Source organism: Piliocolobus tephrosceles, chromosome 4 (assembly GCF_002776525.5).
Source record: "Piliocolobus tephrosceles isolate RC106 chromosome 4, ASM277652v3, whole genome shotgun sequence".
NCBI classification, from domain to species: domain Eukaryota; kingdom Metazoa; phylum Chordata; class Mammalia; order Primates; family Cercopithecidae; genus Piliocolobus; species Piliocolobus tephrosceles.
Window position 1 is genome coordinate 49,292,386 of NC_045437.1, and position 24,422 is coordinate 49,316,807.

A 24,422-nucleotide genomic window follows, 5' to 3' on the forward strand; every position below is an offset into this window, starting at 1 on the left:
CCCATGTTTACCTTGGCTCTCTGCCTGGGCTCAATTTCCCAACCAAGGAAAGAGAGGTGAAGGCCAAACAGGGTACAGCAATCCAACTAAGGCTGCAGAAGTAGGGAATCTTTAGGAGCATAGTTCTAAAAAGGAACTGTGTAGAGGGGCACCTCACAAGCCTGGGTGGAAATACCCCGTGGTACCTTGGCCTAAGTATGGGTTGCCTATGTCCAGAATATAAGGCCTAAAAGAGAACAGCTGCTAAAGGGATGAGGGCAGAAGGAAGATGCTAAAAGTCACAAAACACCATACAACAACAGAGTTCAGGCGCATCCTATTGGAAAGACCCCACTAACACCCAAATACGTTCACCTCAGACACCAGAAAGGTCATCGTTAGAGATAAAGACTATACTCTAGAGTAGCCTTTCTCTACCAGAGGTGTAGCATGAGAATTAAGTACTAATGCATTAAAGCAGCCACTGTATGCAATGCATTCCCTTCTCTCATTATCTATTTACAGTATAGTATTAGTATAACCATCCATAGAGAACTTAGAAAGTAGTAACTCATGCCTACCATGAGACTGTTCTGGAAAAAGAAGAAAATAATATAATAGTAACTCAAATTATTTTCTGTAAATCAGACGAGAAATCCCATTGGAGAAAGGATGTCCTAGATTAAAGACCAGTCTAGATCTGCCTCAACAAAGCTTTAAGCCAAGCCTTAACAGGAACAAAGAGGTCGGCAATAAATTAACGACTTTCCAGAACAAAAGTCAACACTATTTTTTATTTTGTTTTGTTTATTGAAACAGAGCCTTGCTGTCTTCCAGACTGGAGTGCAGTGGTGTGATCACAGCTCACTGCAGCCTTCACCTCCCAGGCTCAAGCAATCCTCTTGCCTCAGCCTCCTGAATTGCGTGTGCCACCACGCCTGGCGTTTTGTTTTGTTTTGTTTCGTTTTTGTAGAGATGGAATCTTGCCATGTTGCTCAGTCTGGTTTTGAACTTCCGGGCTCAAGCAATCCTCTCATCTCAGCCTCCCAAACTACTGGGATTAGAGGTGTGAACCACCACACCTGGCCCCAGTGCTCTTTAAAACAAAGGAAAAAACATAATCCAGACACTATACAACACATCATTCACAATGTCTGGTATGCAATTTCCTTTTTTTTTTTTTTTTTTTCTTTTGAGACAGAGTCTTGCTCTGTCTCCCAGGCCGGAGTACAGTGGCACGATCTCGGGTCACTACAACCTCCACCTCCCGGGTTCACGCCATTCTCCTGCCTCAGCCGCCCGAGTAGCTGGGACTACAGGTGCACGCCACCACGCCCAGCTAATTTTTTATATTTTTAGTAGGGACAGGGTTTCCATGTTAGCCAGGATGGTCTCGATCTGCTGACCTCGTGATCCGACTGCCTTGGCCTCCCAAAGTGCTGGCATTACAGGCATGAGCAACCGCGCCCGGCCTAGTATGCAATTTCAAAAAAAACTCATGGCTGGCCGGGCATGGTGGTTCACTCCTTATAATCCTGGCACTTTGGGAGGCGGAGGTCACTTGAGGTCAGGAAGTCAAGGATCACTTGAGGTCAGAAGTTCGACACCAGCCTAGCCAAGGTGGTGAAACCACATCTCTGCTAAAAATACAAAAATTAGTCAGGCATGGTGGTATGCACCTGTAATCCCAACTTGGGAGGCTGAGGCAGAAGAATCACCTAAACCCAGCAGGCAGATGTTACGGTGAGCTGAGATCGTGCTAATGAACTCCAGCCTGGGCAACAGAGCGAGATTCCATTTCAAAAAAAAAAAAAATGGTTGGGCACGATGGTTCACGCCTATAATCCCAGCACTTTAGGAGGCCAAGGTAGGTGGATCACTTGAGGTCAGGAGTTCGAGACCAGCCTGGTCAACATGATGAAACCCCATCTCTACTAAAAATATAAAAATTGAGCTGGGCACGGTGGCTCACACCTGTAATCCCAGCACTTTGGGAGGCCAAGATGGGTGGATCACAAGGTCAAGAGATTGAGACCATCCTGGCCAACATGGTAAAACCCCGTCTCTATTAAAAATACAAAAAAAAAAAAAAAAAATTAGTTGGGCATGGTGGCACGTGCCTGTAGTCCCAGCTATTCAGGAGGCTGAGGCAGAAGAATCACCTGAACCCAGGAGACAGAGGTTGCAGTGAGTTGAGATAGCACCACTGCACACCAGCCTGACGACAGAGTGAGACTCTGTCTCAAAAAAAAAAAAAAATTAGCCAGTCAGTCATGGTGGTGCACACCTGTAGGCCCAGCTACTCAGGAGGCTCAGGCAGGAGAATCGCTTGAACCTGGGTGGCGGAGGTTGCAGTGAGCCATGATCATGCCACTGTACTCCAGGATGGGAGACACAGCGAGACCCTGTCTCAAGCAAAAACAAACAAACAAACAAACAAACAAACAAACCCATGACAAAGACCAAAAAATTAATTGTTTTTTAAAACCCACATGACATGAGAAAAGATAGGAAAATGTGATAGTCAGGAAAAGAAAAAGTCACAAGAGAACGATCCCATTCCCTGGCAAGCAGACTCAGAAAAAAAAGAAAAAAATTAACGGATCTCAATGTGATCTAGATATTAGAATGAACAGACAAAAAAGTTAAAGGATCCATTAATTATACAGATGTTTGAGGATTTAGAGGAAAGTATAGTGAAGAGATGGGGAAATCTCAGCAGAGGAATAGAAACTATAAAAAATAACCAGGAGGCGGCCAGGTGTGGTGGCTCACGCCTGTAATTCCAGCACTTTGGGAGGCCAAGGCAGGTGGATCACAAGGTCAGGAGATCAAGATCATCCTGGCTAACATGGTGAAACCCCATCTCCATAAAAATTTTAAAAAAAATTAGCCAGGCATGGTGGTGGGCACCTGTAGTCCCAGCTACTCAGGAGGTTGAGGCAGGAGAATGGTGTAAACCCGGGAGGCAGAGCTCGCAGTGAGCTGAGATCCGGCCACTGCACTCCAGCCTGGGCGACAGAGCGAGACTCCGTCTCAAAATATAAAATAAAATAAAATAAAACAAAACAAAACCAGGTGGAAATTACAGAAATAAGAAATATAATATCAGAAACAAAATATTCACTAAATAGGCTTAACAGCAGACTGAAGATAAAAGACAGGGTCAGTGAACTTGATGCTATGACAATAGAAACTATCAACACTGAAATGGAGGAAAAAAGATTGGAAAAAGGTGGTCAGAGCTTTGGTAACCTGCAGAATGTCACCTGGGGTAAACTATGTTGGTGGAGTTCCAGAACGAGAGAATTAAACAGAGAAACTATTAAAAGAAGTAATTTAAAATTTCCCAAATACAGGGAAAGATGCAAGAAGCTCAGCAAACTCAAAACTGAAGCTAGGCATATCATCATCGTATAGCTGAATACTAAAAAAAAAAAAAAGAAAGAAATCCTGAAAACAGCCAGAGAAATACAATTAATCATATACAGGGGCAAGAACGATATGATTACTGTCGACTTTTCATCAGCAACACTGAAAGCCAGGAGACAACAGAATGACACCTTTAAAAGACCAAAAAAAAAAAAAAAAAACTGTCAAACCAGCAAAATACATCATTTAAAAATAAGGTTGAAATAAAAACATTCAGATAAATGAAAGCTCAGAAAATTTTTCAACAGTAGACCTGTCATTCAGACCTATAGGAAGAAATGAAAACATCAAAAATGGTAAATATACAGTTAAATGTTAAAAACTAGTTTTTCTACTCAATTTCCTTAAAAGACAAAAGACTCATATATATCTATATACGGAGAAGGAAAACTGTTTTTTGTTTGTCTGTTTTTGTTTTTGAGACAGAGTTTCTCTCTCGTTACCCAGGCTGGAGTCCAATAGCATGATTTCACCCATCGCAACCTCCACCTCCAAGGTTCAACCGATTCTCCTGCCTCAGCCTCCCGAGTAGCTGGGATTACAGGCATGTGCCACCACGCCTGGCTAATTTTGTATTTTTAGTAGAGACAGGGTTTCTCCACGTTGGTCAGCCTGGTCTCAAACTCCCAACCTCAGGTGATCCGCCTGCCTCAGCCTCCCAAAGTGCTGGGATTACAGGCATAAGCCACCGCACCCAGCTGTTTGTTTTTGTTTTTAAGGCTAGTCAAGTAAAGCAGTGGAAGTAGAGTAGGGTAAAAGAAATTTATCTGGGCCAGGTATGGTGGCTCAGCCTGCAATCCCTGCACTCTGGGAGGCCGAGGCAGCAGACTGCTTGAGCCCAGGAGTTTGAGACCAGCTTGGGCAACATGGCAAAACCCCATCTCTACAAAAAACATACAAAAATTGGGTGGGCATAGTGACACGTGCCTGTACTTGGGCACTTGGGATGCTGAGATGGAAGGATCACTTGAGCTCAGGAGGTTGAAGCTGCAGGTAGCCACAGTCAGGCCACTGCACTCCAGCCTGGGCAACAGAGAGTGAGATCCTGTATCAAAAAAAAAAAAAAAAAAACCGAAAAGAAGAAGTTTGTCTGAACATGGGTCAGTGGTTTTTTAAAAAATTTAATATTAAAAAAGAAACAAATCTGTAATCAGTTGTGATCATCTAGTTGTAAACACCAGTGCACTTGGACCAGCTGCCTCATTAAACTATTATAAGTTCATTGTAAGGTGAATTTAAAGATATATAGGGCTAAGTGCAGTGTCTCATGCCTGTAATGCCAGCACTTTGAGAGGCTGAAGCAGAAGGATTGCTTGAACCCAGGAATTTGAGACAAGCCTGGGCAACATAGTAAGATCTCTTATCTACAAAAAATAAAAAATTTAGTCAAGCATGGTAGCACACACCTGTGGTCCAGGAGGCTGAGACACGAGGATTGCTTGAGTCCAATGGCCATAGCTGCAGTGACCCATGGTTACACCACTGCACTCCAGCCTGGGCAACAAAGACCCTGTCTCAAAAAAAAAAAAAAAAAAAAAAAAAGGAAAGGGAAAAGAGACTGGGCGCAGTGGCTCACACCTATAATCCCATAATCCCAGCACTTTGGGAGGTTGAGGTAGGCAGACCACTTGAAGTAAGGAAGTTCGAGACGAGCCTGGCCAACATAGCAAAACTCCGTATCTACTTTAAAAAAAAATTAGCTGGGCATGGTGGCACGCGCCTGTAATTCCAAGCTACTCAGGAGGCTGAAGCAGGAGAATGGCTTGAACCTAGGAGGCAGAGGATACAGTGAACTGAGATCATATCACTGTACTCCAGTCTGGATGACAGAGCGAGACTCTGTCTAAAAAAAAAAGGGGGGGGGGGAAGCAAAGCTGGCCATGTTCTTTGGGGCTACTGAAAAAACAAGCAAATAAAAGGCTGAGATTTTTAGGAGCTTCATGGTTGGTGAATGCAACCATATGCTGGGAGGTCAGTGCACCCCAACTCCTCCAGGACAGAAGTGCCTGCATTCAAGACTCTTCCAGACCTTACTCTATGAATCTCTTCATCTGTATCCCTTACAATATCCTTTATAATAAACCAATAAACAGCTGGTTCAGTGTGCTGAACTCTGCTAGCAGCTGAGAAAGGAAGCTGGAAAGAGGCAAGCTCCTGGTGCAAAGGTGGCTGTGCAGCATAATTTAGGCCTTGGAGAAGCTGGGGTTTTAACACTTTACAAGATGTGCTTTCTCAAAGCTGCCAGTTCTTTTAGAACTCATCAAATTGAGGCTGCTTCAATCAGCTTTACAGGGAATGGATTTAAGGCAAATCTTGTGTTTAAAGAGATTTAGAGGAAGCCTGAAGAGGAAAGCAGACAGATTGTGAAGAAAATCGGTGGTATTTTTGCCTTGAAGATGAAGAATGAATGGCCTAGGGGGTAAAGAAGCCACCTAGCGGTGGATGTAAAGAACAGCAAAGGATCAGTGCTTTCCAACTCAGACGAGAAAGCTGACCACACAATCACAAATACTGACTAGGACTTACTGGCTTTAGTAACTGAACTGGTAAAATGAATCCTCAGTTCGCCTTCTTTCAAGGCAAAGGGAAAATCACCGGCAATATGTAGTTACAGTTTTCAGCTTCAGCCAGGCAAAGGTAAGCTGTGAGGAACTCCCTTTGGCTCCTTTTGAAAATCAAGATGATATCTCATCTCACAGATACGAATCCATATAATTTCATTGTCAGAATTTAGGCTGAAACTACACATTGGCAAATAACATGAGACAGATTTGTTTTAAAAGGTATGACAAATCCTGGTTTTCCTAACCTCTGGGTGAATACAGCCTGATGATGAACTACTGTTTTGCTGAATTGGATACAACTGTGCATTACAAAGTTAATACGTTATTTATGGCCTGGAGTAAAACTGAGTTTCAGAATAAAATTAGGAACAGTAAAATCCAAACAAAAGCTCCCATTTTGCTTATGAAGTACACTGAAAGGCCAGGCACAGTGGCTCATGCCTGTAATCCCAACACTTTGGGAGGGCGAGGCAAGAGGATCACTTGAGTCAAGGAGTTCAAAATCAGCCTGGGCAATACAGTGAGACTTAGTCTCTACAAAAAAAAAATTTTTAATTAGCTGAGCATAGTGCCATGTGCTGTAGTCCCAGCTACCTAGGAAGCTGAGGTGGGAAGATCATTTGAGCCCAGGAGAAAAGAGGCTGCAGTGAGCCGAGATAGAGGCTGCAGTAAGCCGTAATCATGCCCATGCACTTCACGCTGTGTAACAGAGCGAGGCCCTGTCTCAAAAAAAATTAAAGTACATTTAAGGATTATTCTGCTGAAGATGTAATTTAAGAGTTCCCTGGATGAACTAGAGAAGAAAAAGACTACCAACAGCTGGCAAGTAATTAGTGTTATAAATTTAATAACCTTAATCAGTAATAATTAATAATTCTTTTTTTAATAATTAATAATTCTTAAAATTTTATAGTGGGGAGCAGGCATGGTGGCTCATGCCCATAATCCCAGCACTTCGGGAGGCCAAGCCGGGTGGATCACTTGAGCTCAGGAATTTTAGACCATCCTGGCCAACATGGTGAAACCCTGTCTCTACTAAAAATGCAAAAATTAGCCAGGCATGGTGGCAGGCACCTGTAATCCCAGCTACTCAGGAGGCTGAGGCAGGAGAATCACTTGAACCCAGGAGACGGAGGCTGCAATGAGACAAGATCACGCAACTGCACTCTAGGCTGAGAAAAAGAGCAAGACTTCCAAAAACAAAGGAAAGAAAGAGAAGAGAACAGAAGAGAAGAGGAAAAAGAAAAGGAAAAAAATTCCATACAGGGATTAAAAAAAAACACACACATAAAACTTTTAAATTTTCCCTTTCGTACCATCAGAAACAGTATTTTCTTCCCAAATCAAAATAAAATAAATATCATCAGAGCCTAGGAGGAAAAATCTAAGCTGAATACAGGCCTAAAAATTTTTTTTTTTTTTTTTTGAGACAGGGTGTCGCTCTGTTGCCCAGGCTAGAGTGTAGTGGCACTATCTCAGTTCACTGCAATCTCCGCCTCCCAGGTTCAAGTGATTCTCATGCCTCAGCCTCGCAAAAAGCTGGGATTACAGGCACAAGCCATCACGCCCAGCTAATTTTTGTAATTTTAGTAGAGACGGGGTTTTACCATGTTGGCCAGGCTGGTCTCAAACTTCCAATCTCAAGTGATCCACCCACCTCAGCCTCCCAAAGGGCTGGGATTACAGTCGTGAGCCACTGCATCTGACCCAGGTCTATTTTTAAAATGAACATGGTTTCAAAGTGAGTTTCCTTCTTTTAAAAAAAAATTCAGTATATTTGAGTCATAAAACACTGCTGTTGATTAAGTGAAGTTTGTTTTCAGATGCAGTTTTTAAATTATAATCTCATTAATTTAACTAAATGTATAAAGCTCAGTCTTTTGTTATAATTTTCCATTTTCATGTAAGTTTAATTATCTGTATCTTTTTGCCTAGTTTTTCTAAGGCTGAAGTTATTTCTTATAAATCAGTGAAATATACAGTAAAGAAATGCTCTTCTAAGAATGTTTCCTAGAAAATTTACATAGTTCTTCCTGGGAAAAAAAAGGGCAGAGGATTTCAGACTAGATAAAAAAGCATGACCTATGCTCCATTCAGTAGGACATATACTAAAATTGGAACAATACAGACAAGATTAGCCTGGCCCCTTGACAAGGTTAAAACAAACAAACAAACAAACAAGCCAGCATGACCCAACTATGTAGTCTATAAAATGTGTACTTACAATGTGAAGACACAGGTTAAAGAAACAATTAAAAAAAAAAATCATGGACCAGTCAGGATGGCTCACACCTGTAATCCCAACACTTTGGGAACCCAAGGTGAGAGGACTGCTTGAGCCCAAGAGTTTGAGATCAACCTGAGCAACAAAGTGAGACTCCATCTCTGTAACAATAATTTAAAAAAACACAACCATGTAGGAGCCCGGCACTGTGACACACATTTGTAGTGCCAGCTATTCAGGAGGCTGAGGCAGGAGGATCTTTTGAGCCCAGGAGACTGAGGCTGCAATCATCCCTATAAATAGCCACTGCACTCCAGTCTGGGCAACATAGTGAGACCCCAGTCTCTAAATAAACAAAAATAAACATTTCCTAATGGTAAAAGAATAAATTCATCAGCAGGCTAAATGTCAACATCCAACAAACCAACTTTAACATACACAAAGTAAAAACTGACAGATCTAAACAGAAATACATCCACAGTCGGCCGGGCGCGGTGGCTCACGCCTGTAATCCCAGCTCTCAGGGAGGCAGAGGCGGGAGGATAGCTTGAGCCCAGGAGTTCGAGACCTGCCTGGGTAATACAGCGAGACCCCGTTCTCCACAAAAAGGGAAAAAAAAAAAAAAAAAAAGACAAAAAAAAAGAAATACATCCACAGTCATGGTTAGAGATTTTAATTCCTCTCTTAGTAATTGACAGAACTAGATACCACCACATCCAACAACTGCAGAATACACATTAACTTCAAGTACACCAGAAACACATACCAAGATGGAAATATGCTAAATTTCATTTTTTAATATGCTAAATTTTAAAATAAATCAATATATTTTAAAAATATTAAATTAAAAATTATAGCAACATACACAATAAAATTAGGTTAGGAAACAATAAGATATTTAGGCCCAGCACAGTGGCTCATGCCTGTAATCTCAGTACTCTGGGAAGCCAAGGCAGGCAGATCACTGGAGCCCAGAAGTTCAAGACCAGCCTGGGCAACATAGCAAAACCTCATCTCTACAAAAAAAAAAAAAAAAAATTAGCTGGACTTGGTGGCACACACCTATAGGCCCAGCTACTTGGGAGGATAAGGTGGGAGGATGGTTTGTGGCAAGGAGGCAAAGGTTGCAGTGAGCCAAGGTCGCACCATGGCACTCCAGTCTGGAAAACAGAGCCAGGCTCTGTCTCAAAAAATAAAATAAAAACTTATGTCCCAGATGCTTAGAAATTAAGCAACCAACTTTTAAATAACTGAGAAGTAAAGGAAGAACTCACAGGGGAAACTAGAAAATATTTTTAACTGAATAGTAACAACATCGGGCCAGGCACAGTGGCTCATACCTACAATACCAGCACTTCGGGAGTCCGAGGCAGGAGGATCTGCCTTGAGCTCAGAAGTTTTTTTTTTTTTGGTTTTTTTTTTTTGAGACAGAGTCTTGCTTTGTCACTTATGCTGGAGTGCAGTGATGCAATTTCGGCTCACTGCAACCTCTCCCTCCTGGGTTCAAGCAATTCTCTTGCCTCAGCCTTCCGAGTAGCTAGGACTACAAGAGCTTGCCACCACACCTGACTAATTTTTATATTTTAGTAGAAGCAGGGTTTCATCATGTTGGCCAGGCTGGTCTTGGACTCCTGACCTCAAGTGACCCATGCACCTCAGCCTCCCAAAGTGCTGGGATTACAGGCATGAGCCACCATGCCTGGCCAAGCTCAGAAGTCAGAGACTCGCCTGAGCAACCTGGTGAAAACTCATCAGTACAAAAAAATGCAAAAGTTAGCTGAGCATAGTGGTGCACACCTACAGTCCCAACTTCTTGGGAGGCTAAGGCAGGAGGATTGCTTGAGCCTGGGAGGTGGAGTTTGCAGTCAGCCAAGATCATGCCATTGCACTCCAGCCTGGGCAACAGAGCAAGACTGTCTCAAAAAAAAAAGAAAAAAAATCAAAATTTGTGGGACACAGCTCTAGTGATGCTTAAAAGGAAATGTACAGGCTGGGCACAGTGGCTCATGACTGTAATCCCAGCACTTCAGGAGGCCGAGGTGGGAGTATCATGAGGTCAAGAGATGGAGACCATCCTGGCTAACACAGTGAAACCCCATCTCTACTAAAAATACAAAAAATTAGCCGGGCGTGGTGGCGGGCACCTGTAGTTCCAGCTACTTGGGAGACTGAGGCAGGAGAATGGCGTGAACCCAGGAGGCGGAGCTTGCAGTGAGCTGAGATTCGCCACTGCACTCCAGCCTGGGTGACAGAGCGAGGCTTCGTCTCAAAAACAAAAAGGAAATGTGCAGCTGTAAATGTCTACTTTAGAAAAGAAGGCTTTAAAATCAATGCTTTAAGTGTTCATCTTAAGAAGCTAGAAAAACAAAGTAAATGGAAGTGCTGAACAGTAAATTTACAAAAAGTAAATGGAAGTGCTAAATAGTAAAAAAAATCAATAACAACACACAAACAATTGGAAACTTAAAACTGACATTAAGAAAAGTTGGTTCATGCCGGGCGCGGTGGCTCAAGCCTGTAATCCCAGCACTTTGGGAGGCTGAGACAGGTGGATCACGAGGTCAGGAGATTGAGACCATCCTGGTGAACATGGTGAAACCCCGTCTCTACTAAAAAATACAAAAAACCAGCCGGGCGAGGTGGCGAGGTACCCGAGCCTGTAGTCCCAGCTACTCGGGAGGCTGAACCAGGAGAATGGCGTGAATCTGGGAGGCGGAGCTTGCAGTGAGCTGAGATCTGGCCACTGTACTCCAGCCTGGGCGACACAGCGAGACTCCGTCTCAAAATAACATAAAATAACATAAAATAACATAACATAACATAAAATAAAATAACATAAAATAACATAACATAACATAAAATAAAATAAAATAAAATAAAATAAAGTTGGTTCATTAAGGAGGCTGGGAGAAGTGGCTCACACCTGTCATTCCAGAACTTTGGGAGGCCAAAGCAGGCAGATCACTCTAGCCTAGGAGTTCCAAACCAGCCTGAGCAACATGGCAAAACCCAGTCTCTCCAAAAAATACAAAAAATTAGCTGGGTATTGTGGCACACGCCTGTAGTCCCAGCTACTCAGGAGGCTGAGGTGAGAGGATCACTCAGGCCCAGGAGGTTGAGGCTGTAGTGAGCCACGATAGCGCCACTGCACTCCAGCCTGGGTGACAGAGTGAGACCCTGTCTCCAAAAAAACAAAAACAGAGAGAGAGAAAAAATACAAATTATCAGTGAAAGCGTAAATTTATAAAATAAACCCTTCCTCCAAAGAAAACTACAGAATCAAATAGTTTCACAGGTAAATTCTATCAAATGTTAAAGTAATACTAATACTTTAACTAATACAAAATAATACTAATCTTCAACAAATTATTTCAGAAAATAGAAGAGGGAGCACTTTCCAGCTCAATTTCTGTGACCAGTATAAGCCTCATATCAAAATAGGACGGACTTTGTAAAGGAAATTTATAAATCAGTATCCCTCATGAACAAAGTAGCAAAAATATTCTCAAGAAAATGTAGCAAAATAGAGCAACACAGAAAAATACACTATGACCAAATAGAGCTTATACAGGAATACAACACTAGTCCAATATTTGAAAATCAATGTAATGTAATTCAGTAGCTCCAAATACAGTCTATTCTCATTTTTGAGATGGAGTCTTACTCCCATTGCGCAGACTGGAGAGCAGTGGCGCAATCTCGGCTCATGGCAACCTCCACCTCCTGGGTTCAGGCAATTCTCCTTCCTCAGCCTCCCGAGTAGCTGGGATTACAGGTATATGCGCCACCATGCCCAGCTAATTTTTGCATTTTTAGTAGAGATGGGATTTCACCATGTTGGCCTGGCTGGTCTTGGACTCTTGACCTCAGGTGATCCACCTGCCTCGGTCTCCCAAAGTGCTAGGATTACAGGTGTGAGCCACCACGCCCGGCCTACTGTCACTTTTCTACACTTTACCCAATGACCCGCTAGAGCCGTAGTAAACTTTCAGGAAAACAATCTACATGATTTTTGAGACAAATAGCCCAGTGACAAATTTATAATTAATTACACAGATCAGCAGAGAGCTCCAATTGTAGACAATTTCTAGCCTTCACAGAATTTTAACATTTTGTTCTTTTATCAAAGATCAACATCAGAAAATGAACGTAAAGAATATAAACAGTTCCTCATCTCTTGCAGAAATACAAGACTATTTCATTACACTGTACAATGCCCCTTATGTAATGTCCCCAGACGATCCACGCCTAATTTAGTTCTAGAGGAAAAAACATACCATCCTAACGGTTCCTTTTATTAATGTAATGAACATGATATGGATGAGAAACGAAGGAAAAAGCCCATGGTTGGGTAAAGATCTCACTATCAATTGAGAATGCTTTATGGCAACATAGTGTGATGACACTCAAATGCACTTAAATCCAGAAAACTTATACAAGTTTCTCAAGCAAAGAAACTAAAAAACAGAGACAGCTCATCCTCTGGGGCATATAATTGCTGTAACTGACATCACTGTTGTTATTAGTGCCACTGGTTGTCCCAGAGTTAAGGGGGCCTAGGAAAGCAGTGGATCAGAAAATGAGTACTGTGTAAACTCAGATTTCTTCTCTTTAAGCTTTCCTAGGAAATTCTGAAATACATTTTGTGTTCAAAAAGCTACCCTTGGCCAGGCATGATGGCTCACGCCTGTAATTCCAACACTTGGTGGGAGGCCGAGGCGGGTGAATCACCAGAGGTCAAGAGTTCGAGACCAGGCTGACCAACATGGTGAAACTCCCTCTACGAAAAATACAAAAATTAGCTGGGCGTGGCGGTGTGCGCCTGTAATCCCAGCTACTAGGGAGGCTGAGGTAGGAGAATCACTTGAATTTAGGAGGCAGAGGTTGCAGTGAGCCAAGATCACACCACTGCACTCCAGCCTGGGAAACAGAGCGAGACTCCATCTCAAAAAAAAGAAAAAGCTACCCTTAACTAAGGTACTCTGGTATATTTATCTTCTCTTTTAATTATGTAACTCTTCTTTATCTTAGTTGCAGTGTGTTTTTATTGGTACTGCCTCAAATTCATTTTAGAAATGAATAAGATATAAATAAGAAAATATGAAACTAACATAAAGAAGATTGTACCCAAATAAGAACTCATAAATATTACTTTTCAATCAATAAAGAGGGATAAATGTAACAAAAACATCATAACAGTCTAAAAAAAAAATAACAAAAAGATGGGCTGGGAGCAGAGGCTCTCGCCTGTAATCCTAGCACTTTGGGAGGCCAAGATGGGGGAATTACCTGAGCTCAGGAGTTCGAGAGCAGCCTGGGCAACATGGTGAAACCCCGTCTCTACCAAAACACAAAAAAAATCAGCCGGGCATAGTGGCAAGCACCTGTAATACCAGCCACGTGACACGCTGAGGCACGAGAATTGCTTGAACCCGGAGGCAGAGGTTGCAGTGAGCTGAGACTGTGCCATCGCACTACTGAGTAACAAAGTGAAACTCTGTCTCAATGGAAAAAAAAAGATGAACTGAGATTTAATCCAAAGGTAAACAAATACTACTACTAACATTTGTAATGTTTGGTCTCTTTCCAATCAACAAATATGATGGGTTTACTTTACCTTAATTTCTATCCTTGCTCTGTGAGGAAAAAGTTGTCCGATCATAGAAAAGTCAGTTCCTACCATGCTGATGGCTAAAAAAAACATATCTGTTTCTGTGAAAATAAAAGATTTAGAATGACTGAAAATTAATCCTATCAATATTTCAGAGAAAAGAAATCTTACAAAATTTGACAGTACTTAATTTTACTAGAAAGAACCCCATGGAATACCTAAAAATACCTTAATATAAATAAAAACTTTTCAGTATAAGAAAGTATAGGCTGGGCATGGTGGCTCACGCCTGTAATACCAGAACTCTGGGAGGCCAAGGCGGGCAGATCATTTGAGGACAAGAGTTGGAGACCAGGGCCGGTCACAGTGGCTCATGCCTGTAATCGCAGCCCTTTGGGAGGCTGAGGCGGGTGGGTCACCTGAGGTCGGGAGTTTGAGACCAGCCTGACCAACATGGAGAAACCCCATCTCTACTGAAAATACAAAATTAGCCGGGCATGGTGGCACATGACTGTAATCTCAGCTACGTGGGAGGCTGAGGCAGGAGAATCGCTTGAACCCAGGAGGCATAGACTGCGGTAAGCCGAGATGATGCCATTGCACCCCAACCCGGGCAACAAAAGTGTAACTCCATCTCAAAAAAAAAAAAAAAAGAGTTCGAGACCAGCCAGGCCAACATGGTGAAACCCCGCCTCTGCCAAAAATAAAAAAAAAAAATGAGCCAGGCGTGGTGGCGTGCACGTGTAATCCCAGCTACTGGGGAGGCTGAGGTAGAAGAATAGCTTGAACCCGGGAGGTGGAAGTTACAGTGAGCTGAGATGGCACCACTGCACTCCAGCCTGGGCAAAAAGAGCAAGACTCCACCTCAAAAAAAAAAAGAAAGAAAAGAAAAAGAAATCCTACAAAAGCAGCTGGATTTTTTTTTTAAGACATTCATTCTGCCTAGCTGATTTTATTCGAAGTGCTCTGAGGAAAACTATGAGTCATAGTCAGGATAGGGTTACACTACGTAAGCAACTAAGATGTGCTAAGTAGTATATAAAGGAAGTAGCTAGAAAAATACAAAAGAGGCCAGGCATGGTGGCTCACGCTTATAAATAGCAGCACTTTGGGAGGCCAAGGCGGGCAGATCAGTCGAGGTCAGGAGTTCCAGACCATCCTGGCCAACATGGTGAAATCCCGTCTCTACTAAAAACACAGAAATTAGCTGGGCATGGTGACATATGCCTGTAATCCCAGCTACTCGGGAGGCTGAGGAAGGAGAATCACTTGAACCTGGGAGGTGGAGGTTGCAGTGAGCCAAGATCGCACCACTGCACTCCAGCCTGGGTGACAGAGTGAGACTCTGTCTCAAAAAAAGAAACCATTAACAGAAGTTACACCTCAGGAGAATAGGAACAGGGAAGTGAAAGATGGGAAGTATAGAATCTTTTTACTCTATATTCTGCTGTTTGAATTTTTCCCCAAAACTGCTGTTTTTAAAATAAAAATAATAAGTGCCAACATGCAACAGATTTTTAACAGCATAATATTTATCTATAGAAACTTTATTGTACAGTATTATCTGAGGTAGAACATTATTCACATTAGAAATATTGTATTGTTGGCCAGGCACAGTGGCTTACGCCTGTAATCCCAGCACTTTGGGAGGCTGAGGCAGGCGGAACACCTGAGGTCAGGAGTTCGAGACCAGCCTGGCCAACATGGTGAAACCCCATCTCTACCAAAAACACAAAAATGAGCTGGGCATGGTGGCAGGCGCCTGTAATCCCAGCTGCTCAAGAGGCTGAGGCAGAAGAATCACTTGAACCCAGGAGGCAGAGGTTGCAGTGAGCCGAGATCGTGCCACTGCACTACAGCCTGGGCGACAAAAGCAAACCTCATCTCAAAAAAAAAAAAAAAAGGAAATATTGTATTGTTAATTTTGACTTAAATGGTATTTGTTGTACACAGATTTGACAGAGAGGAACATTCCAGCCAAAATGACTATAAAGTTAACTCGTAAAAGATATTTTCTTAAGCAGAACAGTGACTAAAAGAAACTTAAAAAAAAAAAAAAAAAAGAATGAACAGATTCTGGGCAGGGCACAATGGCTCACATCTGTAATCTCAACACTTTGGGAGGCAAAGGCACGAGGATCACTTGAGCCCAGGCATTGGAGACCAGACTGGGCAATATATTAAGACCTCATTTCTTCAAAAAATCCAAAAAACAGGTCAGGTGTGGTGGCTCCTGCCTGTAATCCCAGCACTTTGGGAGGCCAAGGCAGGCAGATCACCTGAGGTCAGGAGTTTGAGACCAGACTGGCCAACATGGTAAAACCCCATCTCTACTAAAAGTACAAAAATTAGCTGGGGTTGGTGGCAGGTGCCTGTAATCCCAGCTACTTGGAAAGCTGAGGCAGGAGAATTACTTGAACCCAGGAGGCAGAGGTTGCAGTGAGTCGAGATCGCACCATTGCACTCCAGCCTGGGCAAAAAGAGGGTAACTCCATCTCAAAAAAAAAAAAAAAATTCCAAAAAATTAGCTGGGTATGGTGGCACACGCCTGTAGTGCCAGCTGCTCTGGAAGGCTGAGGCAGGAAGATCACATGAGCCCAGGAGTTCCAGGCTGCGGTTAGCTATGATCATTTCACTGCACTCCAGCCTCCGCAATCATCAAGACCCTATCTCTACTTTTTAATTTTTTTTTTTTATTTTTTTTTAGAGATGAGGTCTTGCTTTGTTGCCCAAGTTGGTCTCAAACTCCTGACCTCAAGTGATCCTCCTGCCTCAACCTCCCAAAGTGCAGGAATTACAGGTGTAAGCCACTCCACCTGGCTGAGACATAGCTGCTATAAAAATAAAATTTTTTTAAAGATTTGTAAGATAAGGCTGGGCGCAGTGGCTCAAGCCTGTAATCCCAGCACTTCGGGAGGCCGAGACAGGCGGATCACAAGGTCAGGAAATCAAGACCATCCTGGCTAACCCAGTGAAACCCCGTCTCTACTAAAAAATACAAAAAACGAGCCGGACGAGGTGGCGAGTGCCTGTAGTCCCAGCTACTCGGGAGGCTGAGGCAGGACAATGGCATAAATATGGGAGGCAGAGCTTGCAGTGAGCTGAGATCCAGACACTGCACTCCAGGCTGGGCGACAGAGCGAGACCCTGTCTCAAAAAAAAAAAAAAAAAAGATTTGTAAGATAAAGTCAGAGACACCATTCCATGGAGGGCATAAGATAGAGGTGTCAATAATAAAATTAGCTGGAATAAAATGGTAGTCTGCATTTTATTTACTTGGGGAGAACTGATTTAATTCAGAAACAGTCACTTCATTTCAAATAAAGAACTTACATATTTTTAAACGAAAATTAGTTACCTTTGTTTGACCATGGCTTAGAGTAATAATTTTTCCTAAAGCTGGAGTATGTAGTTGTAGAACCGCGCTCAAATATGGGGTCATTTTCTTCAACAACACAAGGGCCTTTCGTTCTTAAAACTTCTACAGTTAAACTGAAATAAATACATTTTTAAATAGAGCTATACTAAAAACAAGGAAACAAATAGTAAATGAGATGTAAATAGTTATATTTTGAGGTTTAGCATGGCAATCATATCAAAAGTATAATAATATTTATGTGAAATACGGGTATTTTCCAAGCATCTGCTAAGTTTTACCTAAAATGTGATTCCAAGAGAGTAGAAAGAAGTGTCAACTCATTTTCAAACTCCCTAACAGCAATATATTTAAAAAATATCTTTGGGCTACGTATTATAAAAAGGTATTTGTATTATTGATTTCCACATGTCTTTGATATACAATATGTATTACTGTGCTGGAATAAATGGAAATTTTGAAAAACATAAGCACTTTATATTTTACATTCCTGCAGACAAAGCAGTTAAACATGCTCTAACTATTTAATGACCAGTAAAATCATCATTACAAACTAATGGAAAACAGCACACAAAAACAACTATTATTAGCAGTATTAAATTTATGTTTAATTATAGAATGTAAATGCTGTAAAATTATTTTTCACAAACTAAACATTCAAAGACCTTCCATTGCTCTATTTATTTACTTATTAATCACCTTTAAAAAAAATACCCTTAAAACAACTAAATTCCACAATGCTCAATGTAAGAAATTTAATGTTGTAACAGAAATTAAACCAGAAGATGAATTACACCGCACCGTAACAAAAATCATAAAATACGTTAAACCTACACTTCACTGTATATCCATCAGTTATCACCACACATCAGGAATATGTTAATAATATGAGAACCTGAATATTGACTTCAAGACTGTGTCAATCTTAGAAATTTATCCTCAGTGGAAGACAGCATATGATTAGTTCAACAGCCTGACTCAATGACCAGTAAAGATGATAAAACAATGGTGTTAGGTTAACAGGAGATAGGGCATCTTCTCATACAAAACAGAGTTATAAAAATTACTAAAATTTATAAATTAATCTAACCCACTTTTCCATTTATAATATTCATTATGCAAATACAAATGTTAAGGTCTAAGTGACAAAGGCTGATATAGAAAGAGGACCTCTTTCACTAGACAAAGCATGTTTGTTCTCATATAACTACAATCTCACTTTCTCTTTTAAATACCTTTCTTCATCCAAAATAATAGAGCCATCTTCTGCCACTTTTACTCGAGGAACCAGTAATGGCCCATCATCTGTCTCTTCTTCCATTTCATTATCTTCAGCATTAGCAGTACTCTTACCTTCTTGCCTACCAGATATAAAGATAAGTTAATTCACAAAGGCACGAAGAGTAGTCCCTGAATAGTATAAAACTTAAAATAAATGATTACAAACTCAACTTTCTAGCTATCTCCAACTTTTCCTATAATCCAAATGAAAACAGTATGTGTTGTTAAGGACACAATTAGAGGATTTTCTCAAGTTTTATCTCAACTCCTGGCCTCAAGTGATCTTCCTGCCTTGGCCTCCAAAAGTGCTAGGATTACAGGCCTGAACCAGCATGTCCTGCTTGTTTCTCTTCATTTTAAAAGAGAGTAAAGACTTCTTGGGCCAGGTGTGGTGGCTCATGCCTGTAATCCCAGCACTTTGGGAGGCCAAGGCGAGTGGATCACGAGGTCAAGAGATGGAGACCATCCTGACCAACATGGTGAAACCCCATCTCTACTAAAAATACAAAAATTAGCTGGGCATGGGGGCGCACACCTGTAGTCTCAGCTGCTCAGGAGGCTGAGGCAGCAGAATCACTTAAACCCTGAGGCAGAGGCTGCAGTGAGCCGAGATCGCGCCACTGCACTGGAGCCTAGCGACAGAGCGAGACTCCATCTCAAAAAAAAAAAAAAAAAAAAATTTAGCCAAGGATGGTGGCACACACCTGTACTCCAAGCTACTCAGGAGGCTGAGGCAGGAGGATCACTTGAGCCCAGGAGGTCAAGGCTGCAGTGAGCTGTGTTCACACCACTGCACTCCAGCCTGGGTGACACAGCAATACCATGTCTCAAAAATTAAATTAAAATTTTTTTTTTTTTTTTTTTTTTTTTTGAGACGGAGTCTCGCTCTGCCCCCAGGCTGGAGTGCAGTGGCACCGTCTCGGCTCACTGCAAGCTCCGCCTCCCAGGTTCACGCTATTCTCCTGCCTCAGCCTCCCAAGTATCTGGGACTACAGGAGCCCGCCGCTACGCCCGGCTAATTTTTTTGTATGTAAATTAAGATTTTAAAATTACCAAAACAAAAGTCCAACCAAATGTAATTTTTTTTTAAGAGACAAAGTCTTGCTCTGTCATCCAGGCTGGAATGCAGTGGCATGATCATAGCTCACTACAGCCTTGAACGTGTGGGCTCGAGCAATCCTCCCACCTCAGCCTCCTGAATAACTAGGACTACATGTACACAGCACCATGCACAGCTTACTTTTACATTTTTTGTAGAGACAAAATGTCACCTATGATGCCCAGGCTGGTCTCAACCCCTGGCTTCAGGCAATCCTCCCATCTTGGCTTCGCAAAGTGCTAAGATTACAGGAGTGAGCCACTGTGCCCAACCCCAGTCAAATGTAATTCGACTATAACAGGAAGCACCATTTGATCTCATTTTTTAAAAAACGTAGCAACAGAATATATTCAAAAATAAAATAAAATACTTACTCTCTTGTCTGGACTGGAGTCGATGGCTTTTCAGTTTTCTTTTCTTGTTCCAGTGAAGAACTATTGAACATAAATAACAATACCTTTAATAAATTATTTATTTATATCCTCTCAATTCTATCTGTAGGCAGAAGAAAATTATTCTAACTTCTAATTTTTAAAGATATGCCATAGCATTTTGTTAATGACGGTGCAATCCAACAACCGATTTTTCAGTCAAAAGCTTGTCATCACGTACAAATAATTTTTTAGGTCCTAAGTAGAGAATACTCTTTTTTTTTTTAATACAACAATAGGGTCTTGCTGTGTCACTCAGGCTGAAGTGCAGTGGTGTGATCTCAGCTCCACGTAACCTCTACTTCTTGAGCTCAAGCAATCCTCCCACCTCAGCCTGCCAAGTAGCTGGGACTATAGGTGCATGCCACCACACAGGGCTCATTTTTGTCTTTTAATTTTTTGTACAGACGAGGTTTCACCATATCGCCCAGGCTGGTCTCAAACTCCTGGGATCATGCCATCCTCCCACCTTAGCTTCCCAAAACACTGGGATTACAGGCATGAGCCACCACACCTAGCAGAGAATGTTCTTATCCTCTAAATCCCCAGTGAAAGGAGGCTCCCAATCCCAAGGCATGAAGCAGCTTAGGTGACTTGTCTTCAATTCCTAGATGTTAAACAACTCAAAACCTAGGTTTCTGGCCCTTTCTTCAACAGGGCCAAAGACCTGGTGAATCTGAAAAAGGACTATGCTAAGGAACTGTCCCTACTCCTACCTCTACCTGCTAAACCATCAACAATACAACAATGAGATTTATTATAAACCTTCTGCCTCAGAAACCCCAGGCTAACTTTAATAAAGAAACTTTGTTCTTGGAGGATTTATTAATCACACTGCTACTGTCTTTATTAGAAAGCAGGGCATGAAACTTGGATCACTCCTTTAGATCAGCTTATAGTATGTTAAAAATAGAAACTACAATCCTTTCAAACTTTTTTTTTTTTTAATGAGACAGAGTCTCGCTGTCTCCCAGGCTGGAGTGCAGTGGTGTAATCTTGGCTCACTGGCACCTTGAACTCCCAGGTTCAAGTGATCCTCCCACCTCAGCCTCCTCCTATGCGCCACAATGCCCAGCTAATTTTTGTATTTTTTATAGAGATGGGGTCTCCCTATGTTGTCCAGGCTGGTCTCAAACTCCTGGGCTCAAGTGATCCTCTCGCCTTGGCCTCCCAAAATGCTGTGATTACAGGGGTGAGCCACCTCGCCCGGCCAAAATTGCAATCTTGACTACAGAAAAGTGGCTTAGTTGGTTTTACTATGCTTTGGTAACTAATATAACAAAGAAAAAAAAATTTTTTTAAACAGGATCTCGCTCTGTCACCCAGACTGCACCCAGAATGCAGTGACATGAACATTGTTCACTGTAGCCTCAAATGCCAGGGCTCAAGCAGTCCTCCTGCCTCAGCCTCCCAAACAGCTGGAACTACAGGCACATGCCACCATGCCTGGCTAATTTTTGCACTTTTTGTAGAGACAGGGTTTCACTATGTTGCCCTGGCTGGTCTCAAACTCCTGGACTCAAGCGGCCCACCTGCCTTGGTCTCCTAAAGTGCTGGGATTACAGGCATGAGCCACTGTGCCCAGCGAGGAAACTTATTTTTAATCTCAGAAATAAAGGGCATCATTAATCATCCCCAGAAAGCAATTATTTGGAATACAGCTACTTTTGGTTATGAAATTATATTTAAAAGGATATATGTGTTCCAAATTTTGTCAACATGCTTTTGGAAAACAAAAAACTGTACTATAAAAGTGATATTTATATAACTACATACCCAAAGAAAGTAAAACAGAAAGCCAGGCACGGTGGCTCACGCCTGTAATCTCAGCACTTTGGGAGGCCGAAGTGGGTGCATCACCCAAGGTAAGGAGTTTGAAACCAGGCAAGCCAACATGGCGAAACCCAGTCTCTACTAAAAAATATAAAAATTAGCCAGATGTGGTGGTGAGCATCTGTAATCCCAGCTACTCGGGAATCTGAGGCAGGAGAATCACTTGAACCTGGGAGACAAAGGATGCAGTGAGCCAAGATTGCACCACCGCACCTCAGCCTGGGTGACGGAGCAAGACTCTACCTCAAAAAGAAAAGAGATAGTAAAGCAGAAATAAATTTTACTTACGTCATTGGATTGTTATCTGGTAGATAATATATGAAGTCTCTCATAGTCATTTTTGAACGATCTGGTGGCCTCTGACTTTCATTTATAGCATATTTGTTTTTCCATTGTTTCTGTATACATAAACACACACAGATCCACTTTTATAAATATTAAAGAATTTCAGATGTACTCTATGCAAATATACAGTCCACTGTTGCATTCACTATAAGTGCTTTAATATTATTCACTCCAGTTATGTAATTTTGTAGATGGAATATTAAAAAGTTGTAGCACATTATCCTTAATAGTTTTTAGTTTTTATTTATCTACTTTTGAGATGGGGTCTTGCTGTATTGTCCAGGCTAGAGTGCAGTGGTGCAGTCATAGCTCGCTGCAGCCTTGAACTCCTGAGCTCAAGCAGTCCTCCCACCTCAGCCTCCCAAGTAGCTGGGACTACAGATGCTTGCCATAACACCTGGCTAATTTTGTGGGTTTTTCTTTGTTTTTTTGTTGTTGTTGTTGTTGTTGTTTTTTGGTAGAGATGGAGTCTCCCTACATTGCCAAGGCTGGTTTCAAATTCCTGGGCTCAAGTGATCCTCCTGCCTCAGCCTCCTAAAGCACTGGGATTACAGGAGTGAACCACACACCCAGGAAGTATTTAGATTTTAACAACTAAAGTGACTAGGACTAGATAAAAGCTCAACGTGGCCAGGCACAGTGGCTTATGCCTATAATCTCAGCACTTTGGGAGGCTGAGGCAGAAAGATCACTTGAGCTCAGGAGTTACCAGCCTGGACAACATAATGAGACCCTATCTCTACAAAAAAATACAAAAAAAATTAGCTGGATGTGGTGGCATATGCCTATAGCCACACCTACTTGGGAGGCTGAGGTGGAAGGATCACTTGAGCCTGGGAGGTTGAAGTCACAGTGAACTGTAATCATACTAGCGCACTCCATCCTGGGTGTGCTTGTCTCAAAACTAAATAAATAATAAAAGAATAAAACTAATACAGCTCAACGTATAAAATCCTTACTGATGCCTTCTAACTAAACATCTTAATAGCTCACTGAGAATTTATGCTTACACAGCTTTTTTTTACCCTGTAGTGAATTGAAATTCTGTGTATTTTGTAAAATTCTTGAAGCAAATGTTTAATCTTTAATTCCCCAAAATAAATTAAATATGCAAGTAAGCAGTTTCTGTAAAATATAGAACCTTTTTTTAATCCCCCCACCCCCAATTCCCAACCCATAAAACATTTTTAGAGGCTTACTCTTTTTTTTTGAGACATAGCCTTGCTCTGTCGCCCAGGTCGGAGTGCAGTAGCACAATTTTGGCTTACTGCAGCCTCCGCCTCCCAGGTTCAAGCAATTCTCGTAAGGCTTACATTTTAGAAGACATAAATTCAAAGCTTGTTTTCTCCTGTGTAAAACAGTGATATCTACTGCACACAGTTGATATAATTACATAACATAACAGACATAAAGCACCAAGCAAAATGCTTTCCCTTAATTTAAAAAAAAACTAAATAAAAGAGGCATTTTACAATTCATAACAGGAGCTGACACTGGTTGGGCACTTACTATTTTTAAGACATAGTTTTTTTGTTTGATTTTTTTTGAGACAGAGTCTCGCTCTGTCACTCATGCTGGAGTGCAATGGCGCAATCTTGGCTCACTGCAACCTCTGCCTCCCGGGTTCAAGTGATTCTCCTGTCTCAGCCTCCTGAGTAGCTGAGATTACAGGCGTGCACCACCATGACCAGATAGTTTTTGTATTTTTAGTAGAGAGAGCGTTTCACCATGTTGGCCAAGCTAGTCTTGAACTCCTGACCTCAGGTCATCAGTCCACCTCAGCCTCCCAAAGTGCTGGGATTACAGGCATTAGCCACCACACCAGGCCCATTTTAAGTGTGTTTTACATGTATTGACTCATTTAATCTTCACAACCCTCCAATGAGATAGACAGAGGTTGAGCATCTCTTATCTGAAATACTTGAGACCAGAAATGATACACATTTTGGATTTTTTCACGTTTTTGAATATTTGCAGAAAACATACTGGCTAAGCATCTCTAACCAGAAAATCTGAAATTCAATATGCTCCAATGAGCATTTCCTTGGAGCATCACTTTGGCACTCAAAACATTTTGGACTTTGGAGCATTTTCAATTTCAGGGATGCTCAATCTGAACCACTAATGGTCTTATTTCGCAGATGAGGAAATAGATTAATTAAATTACTCAAGGTCACATAGCTAGTAAAGAAATGAAGCTGAGGTTCAATCCTTAAGTATTTAACTCCAGGGCCAGTACACTCTACT

General features: G+C 41.8%; 1 protein-coding gene and 1 non-coding gene across 2 annotated transcripts in view; one reads left to right on the forward strand and one right to left on the reverse strand.

Annotated features, from left to right (window-relative positions):
* The window catches only part of BDP1 (B double prime 1, subunit of RNA polymerase III transcription initiation factor IIIB), a 117,162-nt gene that overhangs the window by 89,387 nt on the left and 3,353 nt on the right, over nucleotides 1-24,422 (reverse strand). The window contains exons 3-7 of the mRNA XM_026454425.1: nucleotides 22,119-22,228; nucleotides 19,941-20,000; nucleotides 18,422-18,547; nucleotides 17,169-17,302; nucleotides 13,817-13,911 (exon numbers count right to left, since the gene is read on the reverse strand). Coding sequence (XP_026310210.1) covers nucleotides 13,817-13,911; nucleotides 17,169-17,302; nucleotides 18,422-18,547; nucleotides 19,941-20,000; nucleotides 22,119-22,228 — 525 coding nt within the window. The remainder of the gene's footprint in view (nucleotides 1-13,816; nucleotides 13,912-17,168; nucleotides 17,303-18,421; nucleotides 18,548-19,940; nucleotides 20,001-22,118; nucleotides 22,229-24,422) is intronic.
* LOC111539965 lies at nucleotides 8,063-8,167 on the forward strand. The gene has a single exon (XR_002730855.1). It is a non-coding gene; the product is annotated as a U6 spliceosomal RNA (small nuclear RNA).